This window comes from Neltuma alba, unplaced genomic scaffold, assembly GCF_004799145.2.
Source record: "Neltuma alba isolate B1F8T4 unplaced genomic scaffold, ASM479914v2 tig00002420_pilon, whole genome shotgun sequence".
In the NCBI taxonomy this organism is placed as follows: domain Eukaryota; kingdom Viridiplantae; phylum Streptophyta; class Magnoliopsida; order Fabales; family Fabaceae; genus Neltuma; species Neltuma alba.
This window is the reverse complement of record NW_021632854.1, coordinates 97348-120941: the sequence shown is the minus strand read 5'-3', so window position 1 is coordinate 120941 and position 23594 is coordinate 97348. Positions and strand designations below refer to the sequence as shown.

At 33.9% G+C, this 23594-nt stretch overlaps 3 protein-coding genes across 3 annotated transcripts; all 3 read right to left on the bottom strand.

Annotated features, from left to right (window-relative positions):
• Positions 1 to 1637: 1637 nt before the first annotated feature.
• Positions 1638 to 7488, bottom strand: LOC114726211 (aspartyl protease family protein At5g10770). Its single transcript, XM_028912791.1, has 3 exons — positions 7238 to 7488; positions 2994 to 3449; positions 1638 to 2893 (listed from the first exon to the last, which is right to left on the bottom strand). Exons 1-3 carry the CDS (start codon positions 7431 to 7433, stop codon positions 2067 to 2069), a joined length of 1479 nt encoding a protein of 492 aa, XP_028768624.1. The 5' UTR covers positions 7434 to 7488; the 3' UTR covers positions 1638 to 2066.
• Positions 7489 to 13666: 6178 nt separating this feature from the next.
• LOC114726194 (zinc finger CCCH domain-containing protein 22-like) lies at positions 13667 to 19056 on the bottom strand. The gene is made up of 4 exons (XM_028912769.1): positions 18901 to 19056; positions 16861 to 17169; positions 15488 to 15548; positions 13667 to 14795 (listed from the first exon to the last, which is right to left on the bottom strand). The coding sequence occupies exons 1-4, from the start codon at positions 19024 to 19026 to the stop codon at positions 13801 to 13803; spliced, it is 1491 nt and encodes a 496-aa protein (XP_028768602.1). The 5' UTR covers positions 19027 to 19056; the 3' UTR covers positions 13667 to 13800.
• A 2683-nt stretch (positions 19057 to 21739) lies between these two features.
• LOC114726204 (ethylene-responsive transcription factor 3-like) lies at positions 21740 to 23142 on the bottom strand. Its single transcript, XM_028912781.1, has one exon. The coding sequence runs from the start codon at positions 22822 to 22824 to the stop codon at positions 22144 to 22146; it is 681 nt and encodes a 226-aa protein (XP_028768614.1). The 5' UTR covers positions 22825 to 23142; the 3' UTR covers positions 21740 to 22143.
• Positions 23143 to 23594: the final 452 nt, after the last annotated feature.

The window sequence follows — 23594 nt, the reverse complement described above, 5'->3', positions numbered from 1 at the left end:
AGAAGCAAACCAGAGAAAGAGCAGAAAAGAGGAAGGGATTGGAGGAAGAAGAAGAAGACGCCATAGAAAGAAAGACGAGAATGGTTAATTTCTTTGTGATTCAGGAGGCCACACAGGATACAAATCTTACTCGGAATACTTGGCTATTATATAGAGGACAAATTTCATGACTTTTCTTAGTGGTATTTATATTAAATTAGATGAGTCACACGTGGATTGCAGAAATTAAGTATACATATGACTGTATGAGAAATAAGTTGTACATTTATACCATTTAACAGTATAATTTGTATAGACTTAGATTGTTGTTGATGTTGATCTGTTAGCGTATAAAGAGGGGTGTTCATTCCAATTAAAAATCAACATTGTCAATAAGGTCACTATACATAATGGTCATCTTTTCACACTTCTTCAAACACACTCAGCACCAACAAATCCTTAATTTGTGAAGACTGATGATATACTTTATATCTAAATATATGTGTGTATATACATAAATTTAAACGAGTTAAGTCTTGAGAATTTGCTAAGAATGCGGCATGTCTTTAAACTCAATTAAATTAAAAAGCACTTATAAATATGCTTATAAATTATCCGCCAACAAAATTTTCACGTTGATAGGAGAATTTAAATCCATAATCTCATGAATCATAGGTTAAATTTTACAAACTAGATAACTTTGTTTGCTTTTTTCCTTTATTTCTTGTAGTTCTGCTTCGTGATCATAGGAATAATGTGTTTAAATTGCTTAAGATTTTTTGCGAAATAAGTTACAGATATTGATGTTTTTAATTCTTAATAATTATTATTAATATAGTCCTCTATGTGTGTGATAAGATGAGCTCCTATATTGTTGGTGGAATGGACGCGGAAAAAATTAATGAGGTGCAAATTATAGTGCTCCACTTGAGAGCCTTCTTCCCTATTATGTTCACTAATATAATGGGAAAGAATCTCCCACCACTGATCAAAATTTCCTATACATAATGGCCCACTCGTGAGTCTTCGCCGTATGAGTTGACGAGTAGATATTGGAAAAACCAAGCCAATTAATTTGTCGCACTATCTAAATTTCCCCTCTTTAATCATCAATTTCAGTTAACGGATAGGTCGTTAGTTCTATTTCCTTTCGTCTTTTCCTTCCCCTTCCACCGATGATAATGAATTTTCGGATATAAGCTAAAATTAACATGTTCCTTTTTAATTACTTCCCTGGTCCTATTTATAGAACAGAAAGAAAAGATTTTTTAGTTCTATTTATAAGGCATTGAGAGAAATTTTTTTCTATAAATATACAATTTTACTTTTCATTTACTATTGTGTTAACTTTATTTACATAAGATATATTATATATTAAATAGAAATAAAATTAAAAAATTATTGAATTTTAAAAAGAGTTAATGAAATTTAAATTTTTTTTTAGTTTATGTAAAACAGTTAAAATAACTTATAAATAATATCAGAGAAATATCTCGTTGCACATGCACATCTCTCTCAATTGAATATATAGTTGAATTGCTCAAATGATAGGAGAGTAAAAAGAAAGCTGGAAACCAACATCACCCCATGAAATACCTATCAAACTTTATTCATGAGACTCTTAAAATATATAAAAGCATTTTACATTTTGTTTCACATAAATGGTAAATCATTGGTAAATCATTCAAGTATATATATTAACAATTCCAAATCTATCACATCCTTATTAATAATTACCACTTTCTTCAGACCACTCTTAGGATCCCCAATACCACATGTTAATATTCCAACACTCCATTTGTGAGAAGCAACAATTACTTGCCTTTTGGCAAACATAAATGTTTTTAGTATCCTATAAACGAAATTGCGGACACTACATATATATATATATATATAACAACATAATTTAAAAAAGACTTGTCTGTGAAAAAATCAATAGATCAAAGTGAATATATAAATAGACATATAAGCACGCAGAATAATCCTTCCTCATGATGATGCTTACACCCCTATTTATAATTTAGAATCAATCTATTAATTTTTTTTAAGATCAAATCTACTAATTAAATATATTTTTAATTAATTATTTAGATGCAACCACCTGGTCGGAAGCCAATCTTACCAGCCCCAACATCGTAGACCACCTCCAGTGTTTTCTGTTGGACATTTCCCAGAATGGTCACACTGCTTGAATCTTTATTCGGAGAAAACGCCAAACACACCTGCGTTTCCTTCACCCCGTATAGGATCCCTGTTGCGTCCAACTCCACGTTCACCCCACCGCCAAACGACAATGTTATCTTCGGAACGACAAAGGTTTTGTATTTACTAAGATCGTAACACGTGTCCAGGATCGACACCGGATCTGCCTTTGGGTACTTGGACATGGCTTTCCTGAACGCGTCTCTCAGGGGACCGTACGCCGCCGGGGGGAGCCGCGTGATGACGGTGCCGGAGTCGATGATGGTGCCGGGGGAGAACGTAGAGGCGGCGATCGGGAGTTTGACGCCGGCGAGGGTGATTCCTGTGAAGTCGAGGCCGTAGAAGGACGAGCCCCGGGAAATGGAAGAGAGTGGGGTGAACTTGACGTTGCCGGAGGAGTGTCCGCCACCGAAGGAGAGGTAGCCGACGGTGCTGGATCTGGAGGGGATGCAATAGGAGAAGATCTTGTTGTACTTCTGCGCGGTTTGTTCGACGAAGGAGATGGGATTGCGGCCGAGGCCAAGGAGCCCGGCGGTGCTGCCGAAGAGACCCTCGTTGTTCTGGCCGCAGCCGAAGAGGAAGTTATCGACGACGTCGGTCGGAGATATGGTCACTGTTTCCTTAGCGAAGTAGCCAACAGAGAAGGACGAGTCACCGTATTGAATACCGTATATGCAAGCTCCCGTCGACTTAGAACATCCCGGATCAGTCCCTGCAGAATCATCCATTCAATGAATAAGAGCGAAACACATAAAATTAATGTCCATGACTAGACTATATGTGTGTGTGTGTGCGTGTATATATAAGTATACCAGTGGCAGCAGAAAGCTGGGAACACTGGGAAGAAGAACAGGAGATGTTGGAGTAAGAAGAAGATTGGGAAGGATCGAAGATGGGTTCTTTCTGGGAATAGCAAGAGCGAGCACAGGGTTTGCACTGGGTCCAGGTGAGGTCACTGCCGGTGTCGAATATGAGAGAGAGTTCTCTCCTGGGCCTTCCAAGCCCCACCGTGACGAAGTAGTTTCCGGTGCCGAGAAGGCTGCCGGACTTCGCCGGAAGCTTTGCCTGGCCCATCCCCTCGTAGCTCTTAGCAGCTTCTTGTGCCTCATCATGGTGGTTGTTTATTTTGGAAAGCTTGGCATGGATTGATCTCACCCTGGCTTGGTCGTGCTTGAGGATTTCACTGTGTGGAATAGTGAACGAAGAAGATGAAGTGTGACATGGGCCGTGCCTGTGTACCACTTGTAATGATCCCTTTCGCATCCGACCTGTTCATCGTTAATCAAGTATTAATTCAATTCCTTAAATGTTAGGCTGAAAATGAAAGATTAATATTACCTCTCATTCTAAATATTAGAGCTAATTTACTAATTCAAATATATTAAAAAGATAGGTTAAGTTAGTTATTTATAATAATAGGTGTTCTCTTTCCTAAAATATCCTTACTAATCAAGTGTATTGGCTATAACTACCGTTATTAGATGGACTAACTCGAAAAAAAATACATAAATATGAGAGATAAAGTGAATTAAAGTCTTATATTTATGATCAAAATTAAAGTCAAATAAAGTCTTATATTATAAGTAATATTATAAGTAAGATGTAGCACATTCAAAAGTACCAAGAAAACTGGATTCAATAAAACTATATTTGTCATAAAGTAGGTAAAAACAGAAAAACAAAAACAAAAGAAACTGTTTGTCAATTTTCTTTATACTACATGTACATGCTAATAATTATCAATATCAATATAAAAATAAAACATAAAACATCCAAAAAAATATCTGTATATAATATGCAAAAAATGGCTTTTATTTTGAAGAACACGCCCTAAATTATAACGTAAGGAGTTAAATCAATGATGAGCATATATAGGATGCCCAGCATTAACTAATTTGAATTGTTCAAATTAAATTAGAATGATAAAAATTTATTTTATTTTTATTCTTGTATTTTTGAAATGCTTCTTTATTTTGATAGATGAAAATTTTGAAATAAAAATAAATTTATTAATCTATTTTAAAATAGAATTAATTTATTTATATCTTATTTTAACTTAAAAAGATAAAATAAATACCATAATGTAAATGCATGATGTGAGAGAATATTAAGAGGCAAATTAAATTTGTGGTAATGTTGTCACATTAAAAAAGATAAATATAGCAAAAGTAATTGCAAATGAGATAATCAAATTGTGCACTTCGCCCAACCAGTTGAAGTGGGTAGGGGTTCTAATAATTTCAGTTAGGTACAAAAGCAATATTATTATCTTATTATGAGCTAGTTGACTAATTTGAGTAGATTAAGAAAGCTAGTTAAGTTAGTTATTTATAATAAATAGGTATTGTCTTTCCTAAGATATCCTTACTAATCAAATATATTTGCTAAAGCTATTATAATTACAAGAACTACATTAAAAAATGAATAGATATAATAGATAAATTGATTGGGTCTCTATTTAGGACCAAAATAAAAGTCAAACAAAGTCTTATATTAAGAAACAGAGGTAGTATATTATATTTATAATTTATTTATATTACAAGCGCATGTTAAAATTAATAAATAAGTGTTGTGTGTTTAATTAATTACCTAACAATGAGCACTAAACCAAGTTGGTAAAGGTACTTAAGCACAAATTATATACCAACCCGTAACAATCTTCTATATATATAATCATGTGGGGCACATCAAAAGAGAAATTAATTAATTAGCAATCAACCCTAAGTAGTTACAAAAATCTTCATCTTTTTGTTGCCTTTTTTGTGGAAAATCACTGGTGGATGGCGATGGTCCTTATAGTAATAATAATGATGTAGAACCGAAAGCTACCGACCACCTAATTTTCCAAGACTAGTTATTGTCAACAGTTTTAAAAGCTCATTATGCAATGATGACTACGATACAATTCTTAAACTAACTTTTTTCAGTAATACATGCTAATTAATTAATCAATTATCTGAAATTGTTAATTAATAATTCAACCCCTTCGTATAATTCCAAGATCGTGTAAAACATTATTAAAACACAAATATGAAAAATCAAGTGAAAATATGATTAAAAACTTTAATTCACTTAATTTTTTTGTTTCCCAAATTATTTGAATTGCATAAAGGAAGGGAAATTTCCGTGATGCTATGATCAGCCTCTTGAGTCAATAATAATTATTAATCATAATTGACCTATCAAGTCAGCCTTTTAACTTCGTCAACACCATGAAGAAAATAGGAAACTTTCAACTTTCGGAAAGGAAAATAAATAAACTAAAATATAATTAAAGAACATATGTATGTTAAAATTAATTCAAGGAGAAACAAATAATGAAGCAAGTGAAAATGAATTTTATTTTGTTTCGTAATGGATCAGTGAATTAATAAGGGATGGAATGAATATGTGAATGATAGGTGATGCTACTTTATCTGTCTATCTATAATATGTGGTGGTGGGTACCATGTGTGAATATTCTATCTACGTGACCTAAAACTGTTATATTATACAAATAATATTTGAGAAAAGGACCTCAGAGGACCATTTATATAATTACAAATATTCTCTGGACGAACCCAAAAAAAAAAGATACATTAAAAAAAAAACTACCCAGCTTTGTAGAAATTTTTAAAAAAAAAAGATCATGTAACTTAAATCCTCTTTGCTTATAAAAATGACAATTAATGAGAAGTGCTAGTTGTCCTAATGCCACTAGTATTCGTTATATTTGGATGAGTTTCTGAATTTAAACATCGTATTAATATATTTGTACGTGGGTGTGTCTAATTGTATTATATTAAAATAAAAATAAGGACCAACAATAATAGTATAAACTGTTAAAATTAAATAAGAAACATTGAGGAAATATTTGTATGTGAAAACAAAACAAAAAAGTAGGGTCCATCCAAAATTCCAAAATTTCTCTCCAGACAAAACAAGAGATCACGGGCTCTCCAAGGTTATTTATTGTCTATAATATGCTGCTAACCAGTTATTTTAAATAGAAAAAAATTAATCATTTATTTTCCGTAGTTTTAACTCAACTAAAACTCTTTCTTAAATTTTGACTCGACTCAATTTAGTATTTATAATAATTTTAATTTATTAAAATAGCAGTTCCTATACCATATATACATTTTTTAGCTTAGAAATTATAAAAATAATTAAAATTATAGGGTGATATTAACTCAGAATTATAATCCATAACTCGCCCTTTCGCACAAACTCTGGAAACACGCCTCTCATAGAACTTGATTTCATAACCAAAACATAATAAATATTAATTAATAGATAAATAATCCCAATGATTACTTCCACTACAAGCCTTTTCAGCCAGTTGGGTTTGAAATGAAAAGCTGAGAAACCATACATCATCACTAATCAGGGGCTGTTTGGTTATAACCAAACCATGGTCTGGAGAATAGCTTCTGGAGAATAGATTCTGGGGAGAATAGATTTTTTAAAGAATAGATTTTGTGAAAAACTGATTCTGAGAAGTGAGAGTGTTTGGATAGTTGTTACCAGAAGCACTTTTTACATGTACAAATTACTAAAAAAAACATAAGTTAATATGATAATTACAAAAAATATATATTTTAATTTGAAGGAATAAAATTGTTAATAATATATTTTTTATTAACATAATTAATAATACATAAGATAATATAATTAATAAATAATTAATATGTATATATATTTATAAGATATAAGATTAAATATATTTATAAAAAAATATGTTTATAAAAAAAACAACAAGATACATATCCTATAGGCTCTCACACTCCCTTTTTTTTTCCAAAAACAAAAAATTTTGACTTTTCCCAAAACCATAGTTTGGTTTTTTTAAGGGTGTTTGGGAGATTTTTTCCCAAACCATGGTTTGGATTGGAACCCAAACACCCCCTCATTCTAACTCAACAAGATTATAATTAAACTGTGAAATGAAAACTACTCATATACGTGCAGAGAGAATGCTATTAATTAATTATAACTAAGCAATCAAATCAACACCATGCATGATGTCATTAATTAAACAATCCTTCTTTAGAGAGAGAGGGGGTAGAGAGAGAACCTGGAGGAGGAGAGGTGCAGGAGGAAGAAGGAAGGAGAGAGGTGAGAGAAACATGATGATGATGAGTATGTTGAAGCTCACTTTGTTCTTCTCTTGTTGCAGAGACAAAGCTTTTGTCCTCAGAAAAGAAGAAGAAGAAAAACCAGCCAAAGAAAAACACAGAGATGAGAGGATTAGAAGAAGAAGAAGAAGCCATAGAAAGAAAGAGAAAAGAAGAGCTGAGTTTCTTTTTGTGAATGAGGAGGCCTCACAGTGTACACTCTGCCCCAATGGTTTGGCCTTTATAGGCTCAATTTCAAGGTTGGTCATAATAAGATAATTATTAAATTACTAGAAAAGTGTCAAATACATTGCACTGTATATATATATATATATATAATAGAAATATGAGGTACCATTCAATTTATAATTAAATAATTAATTCAAATACTATCCACTTATGTTCGTGTTTGAGCAGGAAGAACTCTTATCTTTAGAATAACTACTTTAAAATAATTCAATTCATAAGCCTTACATATATGTACTCTTAATGTTCAAAAAATATATGAACTCACCTGTTATAAATTTTATATTTAATTTTAGTTATGTAGAAAATGATTAAGTATTGATCATATTACACGTCACGTGCTGTAAGAGACAAACTTGGCCTTGGATCCTCTGTGGACACAATCCGGGGGTGCTATCAGGTCTTCCAATAGAAAACAGCCAAACAGACCAACTAGGGTCTCACAACCTTCTTCTTTTTCCTTAACAAACATTACAATATCCCAACACCAACCAATCGTTTTTTATCTGGGCCATTTGAGATATTTTTATCGGGATAAATCTCAATGACTTTCCAGATTGACTTCAATATATTTATATATATTTATTTATATACGGTCGTTGGTTTTTCCTTTGTTTGGGTTAAGATATTGTGTGTGTGTGTGTGTTTTTTTGTCTCCTACTTGTTTTGTAGTTTTAGTTATTCCTTGTTCAGGCTCTAAGCCTTCTCTTGTATACAAAAAAAAAAACTTAAATTAAAAATTTGAATGGAAATTCAATGAGTAACCACAAAAATTTAGTGAGTGTAAAATTTGATTGGAATGAGGAAGAGTTCAGATATACAATGAAGGAAATATTTTTTCTTAAAAGTTTTACATGTTTTTTGTAAATATAGGATTTAATCATTTTTATTTATTTTTATCATTGTTTTCAACCGATTTTTTTTTTTTTTACTTTTCATTCCGTCTCATGTTTTAATATTAAAGGGTTGGCGAAGTTTTGGGAAAATTGTAGGAAAGTAATAAAATTTGATAATTTTTTTATATGATTTGTTTGGAATAAACCTCATTGATGGTACTTTTTATCTGTTTTGTTAATTAAGAACACTTAGTTGTTAGGTTGATTAATTTATTAAATCAATTTTTTTAATATATGTGTAATCAATAAGAAGAACTTACCAAATAAATTATAAATTTAAGAGATTAAATAAATTGAGGTATTACATTTAGAATGAAAACAAATCTCTCTATTACACCCTATATTGAGAAACGGAAAAAGCATATATGTATAACTTGATTTAGAAGAGAAGGATCGGAATTTTTTTTTTCTTTCCTTTTAAATTGTGGTAGGGAGGGGATTAGAATTAGATTCATTTAAAAAAAGGGACCAAACTTTTATGATTCCCTTATGAGATATATCTAGATAACAAAAAACATGGCATTTTATGGAAATAAACCAATTTTTATTTTTATAAGTTTAGTGGGACTCGCATGATGTCATGAATGGCACGTTTAATTAGAACTTTTCAACTCTTTGTGGCACATTCTCATTGGGTTCCTACACACCATCCACTGATGTTTTATATATACTTATAAATGATATAGGGCCTAGGGGCATGGCAATCCGAATTTTCAATTCTTTTAGGATCATACAAAAATTAAAATTTATGTTATATTTTATATATATAAAATTTTTTTTTTAAAAAAAAAGAGTCACATAGTGATCCGCTCGTGAGTGTTCCTATACTTTCACGAGTACTGTGGGAAAACCAAAACAATTTGTCTTATTATCTAAATTTCCTGTCTTCAATCATCGATTCCAATGGACGCTTCAACTGCATTCACTTTTTTTTTTTCCACATGGTATGTATTGACAATGCTTTACTGGGATTTCTTATTGGGAAAAAAATGATTAAAATGTAATTTATTGAGTATTGGTAAAAAAAAATCTCACATTAAATATGGTTCAATTAAAAGGGCTGTTTCTGTCAAATTTCTTGTAAATTCTTAATTTCATCTTTTGCCAAGAAAAACTGAACTGAAATTTTATCTTTTGGCTCCCATTAAAAATTAAATCTCATATGTGAGATTTAAATGAAATAGTCCCCAATTAAAAATAAAAAGGCCTATTGATGTAATGGTTGAAAGCTTTACTTTACAAAGTAACGTAAAAAATTAGTTAATTATATGCTTTTTGTTATCTAATAAGAATAATATCCAGATGAATATTTTGAATGGGTAAACTTTCTTGGGTGATCATTAACTAATATAAAATGTAAACAACGTAAAAAGTATTTTTCATAAATGATAATTATTATAATCAAGACTTGATTCTGATAATAAAGATGAGATGTGACATAAGTCGTTAGAAATGATTTAAACATGAGAAAATAACAAAAAAAAAAAGCTCAAAATTATTAAATTCTAAATCAGATTTAGTAATAACACTTTATTTGGTCTTCACAATACTAAATTTACAAATGACAACAAATTTTTATTAACATTCCTTATTTAACATTTAGTAATTTCTAACTTTTTTTTGTCCTTTTTCCTTTAAACGTTCTCAGTGTATGAAAAAAAAAGTATAGGAATTTGACTCAGAAAGTATAAAAATAAATTACCTATTTAATTAAAATAGATGGCTCAATGACTTAGGCTAGTCATGTGAACGTGGTTTAAATAAATAAAAACCCACGTTAATTTGTCCCCTTTCAGAATAAATTACAGGAAGAAAAAAAGTAAATAAATAGTGGGAGAACATGTTTGCATTATGTTTTATCTTTACCGGTCATTTGGAAAAATGGACATTTCTCAATCTTTCTAGAATGAAATTTAGTCAAATTTTAGTTATTCTTTTTACACAAATATTTAACGCGCAAATTTGAAAAAGGGGGCAAAAGGTTATGAAAAGTGATCACCTAGCGTGATCGACTAAAACACTTGAAATGCACAATCAAGTGAAAAATCAGTGATATATATATAGAGAGAGAGAGAGAGAGAAGTTCGATATGATATTTTTAAAAGAAAAACTTTATTTTGTTTTATTGTGATATTTATTTAAACCAGGACTGAACTCATCTATTATTACACCGAGAGATGGTGGCAGTAGGATCATTAATGTTGAGACACTTGATTGAATTGAAAAAAAAAAAAAAAGTTTTTGTTTTCAGTATTTAGTGTGAAATCAAATAAAGAAGCGTAGTTAGGCTCCAATATGTTGTCTAAATCAAGCAACTTGGACCCTTACTTTGAAGGGATATTTTCACTACCTATGCAGTAGCCTTTTAAAGAGGCTTATAAATAAATACTGAAGTCACTTGATTTCAACAAAAAAAATGTTTGGATTAGCTTTTTAAAAATAATCTTATGAAGTCCGGTATAAATATATAAGAAGAATTTTGTCTCATCTTATGAAATTCTATTAATAAGATTTAGGATTTCATTTTCACGAAAATATATGAAAACAGACAACAGGGAAAGGAAAAGAAAGGTGAAAAATGACAATAAATAAAAACTAAAAAGATCTTCATTGGCTAATAGTGGCCAATCAATGCGGGTTTCTTTTTCTCGGGAGTTTCAAACTCACAAGTTGTTCTTCGTTGATTGCCCCTTCTATTATATAAGAGGCCAAGAATCTACAGATGTAAAGCAAGTTTTGTTGATAATTATACAATTCATACCCCACAAAAAGCATAAACTCAAATTCCATTATTATTATGAGGATATCCTTAATCAACAATTTGTAATTATACTTAAAATCTAAAAATGTTACTCCTCCAGTCCTTAATATAGGATCCAATTGTTAAGTTAGTTTTGATCTTAAATATAAGACTCATTTTTCATACTTATCAATTTTTTCTAAATTACCCCTATAAATATTCCCTCAACTATAATCAAGTAGAAGAGGAAGAGGGGATATTAAGAAAGATAATTATGGAGTTTTAGGAAAAATGTGTCACATTTCTTATAATTAACTAACTTACCTAACTTTTTTAATATAATCAAATTAGTTAAATGGATTTTATATTAAGGATCGGAAGAGTTCTAAAATAATGAAACTGGCATCAATCCAACTTAACAGTTTGGACAAATCGTTGTGACATCCCAAACCCGTCTCGGAAGAAAACCATGTTTTGGGTCTCCAAAATGGGTCCCACTTTTCTTTATCAGACAACATCCAAATTACATCTAGATTTATTATAAAGATGGGTTAAGATATATCCAATACTTTGAAGTATTTTTTTTTTATGCATCCAATACCTTTAAATATTTTGTGAGACATCGAGCACCTTAAAATATTTGTTTTTTATATGCGTCCAGTATCATAAAGTATTTTTTGGTGTATTTGGTGTCTCAAAGTATTTTTTTTTAAGTGCTTCAAGCACCAAAAAATATTTTTGCTGAATCCAGTACCAAAACCAAAAAAAAATACTTCAGTATGCTAAATGCACCACAAAATAATTTGGGATATTAAATACACTTAAAAAATATTTTAAAATATTGAATGCACTTTAATCCCATAAAGACCCCCCTCCTATCTGATTTCTCATTCTTGAACCATTATGCACGGAACTTCTAAACTCTCCCAGCTTCAAAGCTCAGTGAAATCTGTCCTGCAAGTATATGATTTTCATGATTGGTTTCTATCTCACGTGACAGTAACGTGTCAAGATGTCAGTGAATTTGAGATGAACATCCAATATCATCCCCTTCAAGCTGTAGTGAAAATAAGAAGCCATTGTAACTGTCAGTCACTGTCCCAGAAAATTGATGAATGGCCAGCAAGCATATGCCCTCATCGGTTTGCATCGTGGGCAGGACAATGGATTGGAAGACCCCACAAGCCCCTATAAATAATTGCCTTTTTTTTTTTTAGGCCTGGCCAGCTATTCATACCTGCTATCGTGATTGGAATCTTGCTTGTGGACCAAATTGAAGGTCCTGGTGGGGTTTGGAGAGTATAAAATAATGGGGAATCTTGAGGAGAGAGCAATTATATCATTGAAATCACAGTTGGCTGTAGGCCAAAATCCACTTCCAAGTGGGTAGTGGGAGAAAGCTCGAATCCACAAAAAAGAACCACACAAACACGCAGGGAGAAAGAGAGAGATTGTCTAGCCACCCACTAGGTTGCAGTATTTCAACGTTTCTAGAGGGTCCATTACTGCATTACCCCCTTTTCTTTTTCTGCACTCTAGTTCCCACGCTGAAACAAAAGAAACCATAATGAATTCATATGTCATGGCTGTGACGTAAAAGGTACTATCATTGAACCTGAACAGGATCAAAAACACATTCGTCAGGATTACTATAGCATCGATTGAGCCGTGATGATCTGCCTAACTGACAGGAAAATAGCTGTTTGTTTAAGAGATGAAGAATTATCAAGATATTTATTTAAATGCACAGGGACAGATATGCCATACTCAATTTACAAATGTATTCATGAGGACACAGTCTCTGACATCCTTATGCATCTATTAATAAATCCTTGAAATTTCTCCTAGTTTTATTAGTTTTCTCCAGAACAGATATGGTAACTAGGCTAACAATCTTCATAAGTGAAACATACCAGAAGATAATAACAGCAGTCGCCAATATAAAAACGAACCAGAATACATTCTATATACATCAATTCAGTAACACAGCCACACAGGACGGCGATATGCCAATATCAATTGGTTTGCAATTATAAGAAAGTGGTAGAACCAATTAGAGAGGTAAATGTGACAGGTTTATGAGATTAGAGTTCCATGCCTTGCTGATGAAGCATAGCTGCATGCATCATTTAGGTCATAGACAAGAAGGTTGTTGTCAATGCGACGTCAATTTCCAATAATTAGTTCCCGGGATTACTTGCTTTCCCTGATAAGAATATCATAAAGCCAGTGCGCCCCTCACAATGATGCAAGTTCACAATCCTGCTGGGTCCCTGTACTGACAATGCCTTCTCAACGGTTATTTTAGAAGCACATCCGCAACAAGGAATTCACGTCTAAAACTTAGTTGCGTATAGGTAATTTCATCTTGGCGTGTTTTCAGTGTTTGTTGAGCCTGTCCCCATACTAAGGGGAAAAGGAAATAATTAATGTCCCTGCACAGTATCTAATTTTCAAAGACACAGTAAGAACATCGCAACCTAAGCTACCCAGTAAAAAGTACAAAATCCAGTAAAAGAATCCTATTTTATTTACAAATAGTACACGAACAAGCAGTCTAGGATATCTAGTTAAGGTCCAACAGCAAAATTCCTTTCCCTCACCCCCTCCCCACCCAAAATAATTTTTTTTCTCCAGCATCCTAAAACTTAAGCCATCTCTTCTCTTTTTCTTTGCTAACCACTGCATTTGAGGCGGAGACATGGGCTGCTTCAGTCTCAGCTAAAGCCTTGCGGGTTTCAATCAACTTTCTCGTAGCAGCCTCATAAACTGCCTTCTCTCTCCTGTTTCTATTCACCATTTCTTCGAGTTTCGCAACCCGAATCCTTAAGTCATTGACCTCATCCTCATAAGCAATCAAAGCCCTCCTATCAACCTTTTTACCTTCCCCTGAACCTTTACCTTGCTGCTTCCTCGCTGATCCACCATTTATAGCTTCACCATGCATTGCCAGCTGATTATTTATTAGTGTAAAGACATCTGATACCGCTTCCTCCTCTTCTTTTGCTACCCGAATTGCCTCTGCAAATTTCTTATCACGTTTTCTCTTACCACCTCTACTCCGTTTCTTACCTTGATTGTCTTTGCTCTCTTCTCCTTTATCTTTATGAGATTCAAGAGCATGATCTAACGATTGCTTTGGTGGAAGGACCTTCACTGGGATGGGATTAATCATTCCTTGACCAGAAACACCTAAACCCATACCTTCACGATAACCCATATTGGCCATCATTTTGGAAGCTACGCCCCTGGTGTGATTCTCCCATTTGGCAAATATAGCAGTTTCAGTCTGAATACCCCGCTGCAAGTTGGTGCTTTCCAGAAAGCCTAAACCTTGGGGGCCACCTTCTTCATAGTCACTAAAATCAGACTGTTCTGAGCTGGAATCACTCTCTTCATCACTAACTTCTGCACATTCAGATAATGCTATAGCTTCTGCTCCTAACTTCACAGAACTTCCATCATCTCGGAAAACAACTTGTCCAACTCCAAGTTCTTCATCCCAGGATTCAAGCTCAGCTTCCTTCCAAATGCCAGCATTAACGTCTGAGACTGCCCATATACTTGAACCAACCAGGGACTGCTTCCAGATGGTAGGAACATATTTTCTGAGGGAAGACAGTGGAACATCAATACCTGCGAATGAAAAGTGATCTGTTAGCACAGGAGAACGAAATACCAGACACCTCAGAAAGGCATAACAACTTCTTTCCTGCATGAAATGTATAGGAACAACAATCATCTGAATCTGGAAATAGGCTTAACAACTGAAACAATCCAGAATAACTAAGAGGGGGGGGGGCGTTAGACCAAAAAATCTTAATTCCACTAGGGTAATAAAAGGCTTGGACCGATAATGTCTAACAGAAAAGTTTTCCTTCGTATATAAATCAGTGAAGTTCCCTTTTCGGCCTTGATTTTTTTTATTTGTCTAAGAGAAATTTTTATATAAAAGAATAAATATGAAACTACCTGACAGTCACATACACAAACCCCTTTTCAAGTTGTCAAAAGAAAAATTTACATTGATATGCTATCTTACAGAAAAAATGACAATACCATAACCAAAAGTTAATTCTTAATAATGCTAACTTATGTGCTGATTTTCTTCGCAGTGGTCAAGAAAAAGATGAAACTAACATCTAGTTGTTTCACAAAACAAGACCCAAACCAACAAAATCTTCACGAAAGGTCATGAGACACTAGGGAAACAATCTCCAAAAAACCTCGGCTCTTACAAGTTTAAAGGCCAATAGAATCTAGGGACCAGGGGAAAATATCAGTCTGTGTGACCAAGTTAATTTATTTGTTCAATAACTGCAACTTACCATGTGATAGACGACAGTTAGCACCAAAGCGACATCGTTGTTGCAGAAAAAACTTGCACATCTGCACTTGGGTGGCATAGAATTAGTACTGACACAAGTAGCACCACTTCATTTTACAGAATAATCTAAGGAATAGCTAAATATTTCAAAGGTATGCAAATATTTCCAAACAGGCAATAAAAATCACATATCATTACAGACATAAATCAATTCATAGTGTCCAAGCAGGATGAGCACCCTCATGTTCCATCATATAAAGTAGTTAATGGAGTTCAACATCACTGTTATTGAGAATATATTTACCTATCATTAAGGTGATGTGCATCTGTGCGAGGAATGAAAATATGCCAAATTATAGGTCTTGAACAATTTAAAGTTGCAAGATTATTAAAATTTACTATGATTGCATTATAGTTGAAAGCTACAAATATCCAACATCCCCAGCAATCTTTTTTTGAACTGCCGGGAGCTAGTCTCCCAATAGGGCTACTTGTATTAACACATTTCTCTTGTAGCAATTGATAAGGTCAAATTGGTCACAAATAAATATTACAGTAAAATACTTTCTTCATCTCCTTTATTTTATTGAAATAACAAAAACCCCCTCTATTTAAGAAAATTACACAATCCTCCCACAAACATGGGAGGTTTGCAAGAAAAGGGGAACCAACAGTGTCATGTAATCTCAACAGAAAGAGCAAGTAATTAGCCAAATTAAAGTTAAAAATTGAGAGAAGCAGAACCAACAGTGTCATAACACAAACCAATAAGCATCTATACAGACTGTACCTATATCTAACATAGCCCGGACAAAACATTTAAATTATGAAAATGTAGGTTTATAAATTCCTCTAAAAGAATATATGCCATCTGTCTCTCTACTTTTCTCTGTTTCAATTTTGTTTAAAACCAGCATTTGATTTTTGCTCAGTACAGGATAGGAGCTTTGCTTCCTAATCAATGTTTCCTGAAAGCTCCCTCATCAACCATGGCAATATATATTATCCTTACCAAGAATTATATTATATTTAACCTCTCTTTTTTCTCGTCAATTCTTTTTGCCTCCTAAATAAATACAAAAGAGGTGCAGCTTGCTTCCGTTTGTATCAAATATATCCTGCATGGCCTCGTGTGCTGATCAAAACAGATCCAACATAGTAATTTCTATGGACAAAAGAAAGGATAACATGCGATCAGTGGACTGTTGCCATTTCAATTCTTTATCTCATAATTATTACAAATGAGAGAAAGGATGTACATAGGTAATATTATACATATAGACCAATCACTGGCTCATTACAATATAAGCTTTTGTCACCATGATGAATTTAAAGAGAGTAATTCTAAGTATAAGAAAAGAAAATAACACACACCAGCATATTCTCAGACGTAGGCATCAGGAATGACATTTTTGCTGAAGAACTATTTAACTGCACCACTTGACCAATGTACCAACGACCATTAGTGTGACGAAATCTACACTTAGATCCAACAGAATAATGTTGTTCCTCTAAAGGTTCTGGTTCAACATCTGCAGGATCAAGTGGCTCAACTTTCTCTGCTTGAGCAGAAAGATTAGATCTATACAGGACTGAATCCGCTTCATGCAATAATCGAGTACGCTTTAAGTGAAGAAGCCCTTCCTCTGCATCCTTGATTGCCTGAACAAGCTCCTCATGAACCTGAGATGATAAAGCACCAATGTTAAGAAGTCTGCTAGAGTTTATGAAATTAGCCACAGAAATTTTCCATACTGTCCAGGTTTCCTTGGCACTGGCTAATGACCAGATCCTACCATTTGTTATTTACGTTCATGCCAATGAGAAGATTAAAATAAATAACTGGGTCTAAAACTTAAAACCAAAATCCAAGAGATTAAAGGGTGTAGAGAACAATTTGGCAACAAAAAGCTTAACTTTCTGTTATATGCATGTTTCAGAGTTCTGAATAAGGTAAGACGCTTAAGTTGCCCGTTAAGTCTTTAACTACCTTAGAAAACATGCTACTTGAACATTAGAATTAAATTACCCATGCTTGGCAGCTAACCTAAGCATTGTCGTATTGAGAAATCAATGATATTATGAAAATATTTAAGCAATGCTCACTGACTTTACATCTGAATTACACAAATTCAATTTCCTGCAATATCTCTATTAGCTTGCAGAAACTGAAGACAGGAGGTTAAATAAAATCTGTCTTCCATCATATTTTCGATGTGAATCTAAAGAATGGGTGCTTTTAATGAGTAACATATGACATTAATAGCTGGCATCGATTATATGAGCTTTACCAATGTTTTTAGTTTTTTCCTTGGTCCCCGTTTTGGATCACTGAGTCTGATATAGGAAAATGTTTGAGATTAATAATATACAGAAAATAACTCAGAATTGCACATTTTTCAAGCCTCAGTATTTCCTTTTGCAGATTCCAACATTAAAGCAAATGTTTGAGATTAAGAAATTATTTTTGAAATATACTCCTCTTGTCCTATTTATAAGGCAGGGAGAGAAGATATTTTTTGATCCTATTTATACAGCACTTAGAAATTTTTTGTATGAATGTATAATTTTACTCCTCATCTATTATTGAGTTGACTTTGTTTACATGAGATATATGTATATTAAATAGGGATAAAGTTAGAAAGTTATTAAATTTTAAATGAGAGTTAACGAAGCTTAAAGTTTTTTTAGTCTGTGTGAAACATGCTGAAAGTGCCTTATAAATAACACCAAACAATTACAAAGCCACAAAAATGATCAAGACAAACTTGTCAGCATCTGTCGTTGAAATGAACAATCCTACAGGTCTTGTTTACCAAGTTAGGAAGAGAGCGGAGCATAGCATAGAACCCCACAAGATAAAGCTCTCAAACACTTTCCCATGACAAAACGTAACGACGTTTCCCTACCTAAGAATTAACATTTCAACCCATTTACATTAGTAGCATTGATGTAGAACTGAGGATTAAATTTATTATCTAAAAGCCTCATTCATATGACAGCAAGCAGAAGTAAAGCATAATCCCCAAATTACATAAGTATCCATTCCATCTTTTTTTAAAAAAAAAAAGGGCATTAATTATATAAATTTCTCAATTGATAACTACTCCCCATATTCCCAAGTATTCCGTCATCAGCACATTACCCTCCACCTCGAAATTCTATCGGAAATTATTAGGGCAGCCTAATATTGATGTTCCATCACTCCAGTTGGTTAACATTTCCACATTTCCAGACAGGAACTAGAAACAATACCTCACCGGAACAATTGTTTTTCTTGTTTTTCCAAGATTAAGAGAGATTATAATAGGAACACGGGCGGAATTTAAAATCGGTTATAGTAATCAGAGGCTTAAGCATGTCATTCATTCCGATTGTGCCAGCCAAAGTTTCGAGGCGGAAAGCGAGACGTACCGCAAGAAGCTCGGGATTGGATGGATCAGAAACCAAAGCTTCATTGAGTGCAGAGAGTGAATCCCTCTGTTCCTGCAATTGGAGCTCTAGTTGAGTTTCCAGATGTCTCTCCTCTTCACTAGCCATTGTCCCCACCGAAGCACTTTCTTCCCGAGAAGAGCGAATAGCTGATTATCGGAGTCATATTTTTAGTTTTCCTACCTCAATCCGACCCGCTTTAATGCCCGCCCCGTTTTCTTTCTTGTTTATTTTTGGCCTTTTGACGTCCCGGGCTTCTTCCGCTTCCATCTTATATCCCCCGAGAAAAAAATTAACATAAACCCACATTATATGAATTTTTATTGGGGTAAAAAAGTTTACATATATGTTAATCTCTTAAAATGTGACGATTTAATATTCAAATTCCTATTAACAGATTAGAAAAAAAACTAATCATATTACCGGATGCTTGATAAGTAAATATTTGTTATGACGATAACAATATCAATACCAAAATAATCATCATTAAAGCTTTGACATGTCAATGTAATATTATATCTTGTTTTTAATATAAGAGTTAGTTAAAAATTTAATTTAGTTTTAAATATAAAACTCTAATCTATTTTGCTTTCAATATTTATTTATTTTGCTTCCAAATGATTCATATGGTGATTACACATGTTAAAAAATTCTATCAAGTAAAGTTTTAATACACATGATTAACAAGGGTATTTTAAAAAAGTTAACATCCATTTATCACAAAAAAAAAAAACTAACTTAACTAAGTTTTTGAATATTTACCAATTAATTATCTAGGTCTTCTATCAAGAAACCAGGGGTAGCACAGGTTACCATACTCTTTAAATGCTTGATGTAAAACCTAATTAACTAATTTGAATAAATTAAAAAAATAAATAAATTATTTAATCCTCATAAATGTAAGACAATCTCTCTAAAATATTCCTAGCATTAGTTTATAAATGAGTGAGATAAATTTAATTTGAGAAAAATAATAAATATAAGTGAAAAAAGTGAATTATACATTAATAATCATAAAGGCATGTTCAAATGGATTCCCAATCTGGATATTCGTAAGCATATCTCAGGCACAATAGCACCATTTTATTTTCCTAATTGCGGATACATACGTATATCTACCACATACATATCCGTGTACTGCATATATAAGCTACTTTATTTTTTTATATATAACGTGCTTCTCCATTTTTGACCGGATTCCATGCGCGCCTTTTGAGCCTAATATGTATAGCATATTTTTGAGTTGAGGTGTACCAATTACCAAAATCGTAGGCCCAATTGCGAGCCACCATGTTTATTTGGTTCTTTCTTTTAAGGGACAAAATCTTTCAATCCATTTAAGATAAGACCTTCCTCCTTCAGCATGTCTCGTTACATCATACACCCCCAATTCCAATTGTTACAAAAATTTTGTCAATTTGATACATGATGGTATTTTTGTTTTAGTTTGAATTTGGACAATTACATATATTTTATAATTCTCAATTCATCCCATCCGATAATTCTTATAAATGATTTTAAAAAAGAAAACAGCGATTTTCCTTGTTCATTCTGCCGCCTAAAGTCTCCTTGATCCTATCCCAGAATTTTTTTTTGGGGGGAAAAGTGTTTCTTCAATTTAAAATAATAAAGTAATTCACGAAAAAGAAAGATATTAAATTTAAAATTTAAGTAAAATTGAACAATCACGTCACATGGTTCCGTTTAAAATTAATGAGAAAATGAGAACCAATCTGAGGAAATTATTTTCATCTTTCATACACATGGCATATCTAAGTGGTCCTTGTATTTTCTTCAACGCATAATATATTAATATGCGCTTCCTAGAAAAGACCCATTATCTTCGTCTTTATATAAATATATATATATTCCATGAAAATGAATTACTGTAAATTATTGCTTGTAGTAACACGAAAGAATTTGGCACCAAATGATTGAGGTGAGATTGGGTCCAATCAAACAAGAACCTAAAACACCCATTATTTTGCAGAGCTCCTAGCAAAGAAGGAGCAGAGTCACGCTTGCTACAGATTACAGTGAAATCTGAAAAGAAAGGAGGAACGTGGGAGGAAATCGATAATCAAACAAAGCCCACGTATCTTTTTCTTTTCCGTTCAAACCATTCAAAACTGAGAGCCTAAGGAAAGATGAGATGAAAGATCGAATCTTGGCGTTTTCCAGAGGGTTCTCTCTAATCTGACATTGCCCTTACTTAGAAGCTAATTCTCTTGTCCACATGCCAAAGCTAAAAGCAAAGAGAGAAGAAAGAGAGCCTCTTGGGACTGCCGGAGGATTCCTTCCTCAAAACAGTAATAAAAATCACAAGACGTTCAAACCTCACTGTTTCTGAAAAGACTAAAGGGAAAAATAAAAGGAAAAGGAAAAGGAAATGATTTCTTCCAAACCTAATGATTCATCCCCAATTTCTAAAATTCCAATTGACCACCACACACTGCCAAACAAAGCTTGAGTGCATAGCAGGCAACATGATGGTTCCTTTTTCCTCGTTGCTCCTTCATACCATAATCTGATAAAGAAATCTACCAAACCAGTAAATTCATTTTCTGGGTTGGTTAGGAGGTAGATTCAAATCAAGAAGAAAATCCCTTAAATGAACAAAAATTGAAAAGGGGCTTCCAGAAACCTGTGTTTCCCCAAACCCCATGAAATAATCAGACACACACATTAACACCAAGCATCTGTTTGAATCTGTTGAATAGTTAATACTGTATCATGCAATAGTGAAGATCGTCAGAGGCAAAAGGGAATCAAACCAGAAATGATATCAAATTTCCAGCGAGTGCAAGAGATAGAACCAACATGAGGAAGAGCTAATGTCAAATTTCTCAACTAGTATTTATATATACACACTGACAGAGACAAGAACCTGCAGAAAATGGGGATGAACACCCACATTGGATACTACAAACCCTAATCCATTAAATTCTTGAGTAACAAACAGATCGTGATATCTTTTTCTTTTTTCAAATTTTTCCTCTTTTGAATAGAAAAGGGGAAGAGCATTGATCAATACCCCTACTGGAACACCATGGCAGAAGATTACACTCACAGAATCAAGATCATACCATCATAATCTCATATCTGATCATCATCTTTTCATTTTCTTCTTTTTTTTTTGGTGATTTTTCCGCGTAAAATAAGGGAACAAAAATAGAAGGGTAAAGTAAAAAAAAAAAATTAAGATTCATTTTCCTTGATTCAAGATCAGAGGCAGAGCGCGGTACAGTGAAGATCGTCACCCGCCACGTTAGCCGCATCCCACGGTGGGAAGTTGAGATCGAAAGGCAACGGTTGGCGGAACGACGACGAGGCGAAATCGGCTACCTCACCGCCGCCGTCCCCGTCGATCACTGACGACGAGGAATCGCAGTCGCTGTGGCAGTCCTCTGGCATGACCGGCGGCGTCCGGGGGTATCTACGGTTGACTGCTGCCGGAGCCGTCGTGGACGGTGGCCGTGGCCCGCTGAAGGATGTGCTGCTCATGCTACTGGTGGCTGGTCTCTGAGGGTTAATCTGGTGCTCCTGGAAAGCGCTGTTCCCAAACAACCGGTGATCCAAGACGTCCTCGTTGACGTTGGGGTTGGTGGTGGGGTAACAGAACGGCGAGAAAGAAGGAGAGATAGGAAAATTGGTCTTGGCCTTGGGTCCACGGAGGGCTATCGCCGCGGCGTCGTAAGCTCGAGCCGCTTCCTCGGCGGAGTCAAAAGTTCCTAACCAGACACGAGCTTTCTTCAAGGGGTCTCTGATCTCGGCGGCGAATCTGCCCCACGGTCTCTTCCTCACGCCCCGGTACCTTGGCTCTTTTAAAACCGCCCTTGAACCGGATCCATCAAGTTCAACCGCCGCCATCTGTTTAACAGCGGCGGCTCCTCTAACCCTCCTCATGTTCTCCAAGAATCCTCCTCACGGTACACAAAAAAAAGCTGTGAAGGGAGATAAACTGGAAACAGAAACCCAGAATCAACTATCAAGAAAGGCAGTCTCAGGACTATGGATTATTCAATCGTAGATGGGCATTTCAATCTGTAAAATATATGACAGAAATATGAATAAGATTTGTTCAGAGACCGGAGATTATGAGGAGGGTATGAGGGAAGGCAAAGGTGAGAGAGAGGAGGAAATGGTTGGAAGGAGAGGGAGGGACAGGAAGGCACAAACACCTCAACGGCACCATCATCTTCTCCACACACAAATATAAATAAAAATAAAAGAAGCATTTTTATTATTATGGAAAAGCAGCTGTTAATTTTTTTAATTAAAAAAAAAAAGGACGCGAAATGGAAAAGGGGCAGGTTACGTTCTTCGCTCTGACCTGACCTGTGGGTTCGTTTCCCTCCCTCGCTGTGGTTCTAAATGGCCCTGCCTTCCTCTCTCTCCCCATCCCCCCCCCCCCGGCGCCCAGTCTCCTCCCCCAGTTAATGCCTTTTAAGTGTAAAAAATAATAATAAGTAAAAATTGGGCCAAATCTGGATGGAATATGAAACCAGCCAATAATAAATGTAGATTTTTAGGGTATTAGTATACAAGAAAATCAATTAAATAAATTTAACTTTTATTCAAAATTTTAAAAAAGACTAATAAATTTTAAATCAGAAATGATTATAAAAATATGTTATCATTTGTCTTTTGTGTATAGTTGTTTTCTTTACTAGTGT

Bases quoted from the DNA above. Each gene is read 5' to 3' on its own strand.
- LOC114726211 (XM_028912791.1), bottom strand. From the start codon at position 7,433: ATGGCTTCTTCTTCTTCTTCTAATCCTCTCATCTCTGTGTTTTTCTTT. The intron at 3,450-7,237 runs GTTCTCTCTCTA...AACGATGAACAG, and splicing joins CTGCACCTCTCCTCCTCCAG to GTCGGATGCGAAAGGGATCA. The intron at 2,894-2,993 runs GTATACTTATAT...ATGATTCTGCAG, and splicing joins CCAGCTTTCTGCTGCCACTG to GGACTGATCCGGGATGTTCT.
- LOC114726194 (XM_028912769.1), bottom strand. From the start codon at position 19,026: ATGGCTAGTGAAGAGGAGAGACATCTGGAAACTCAACTAGAGCTCCAA. The intron at 15,549-16,860 runs GTGTGTGTTATT...ACCCAAGTGCAG, and splicing joins CTACGTCTGAGAATATGCTG to ATGTGCAAGTTTTTTCTGCA. The intron at 14,796-15,487 runs GTAAGTTGCAGT...TTTCATTCGCAG, and splicing joins TAACTGTCGTCTATCACATG to GTATTGATGTTCCACTGTCT.
- LOC114726204 (XM_028912781.1), bottom strand. From the start codon at position 22,824: ATGAGGAGGGTTAGAGGAGCCGCCGCTGTTAAACAGATGGCGGCGGTT.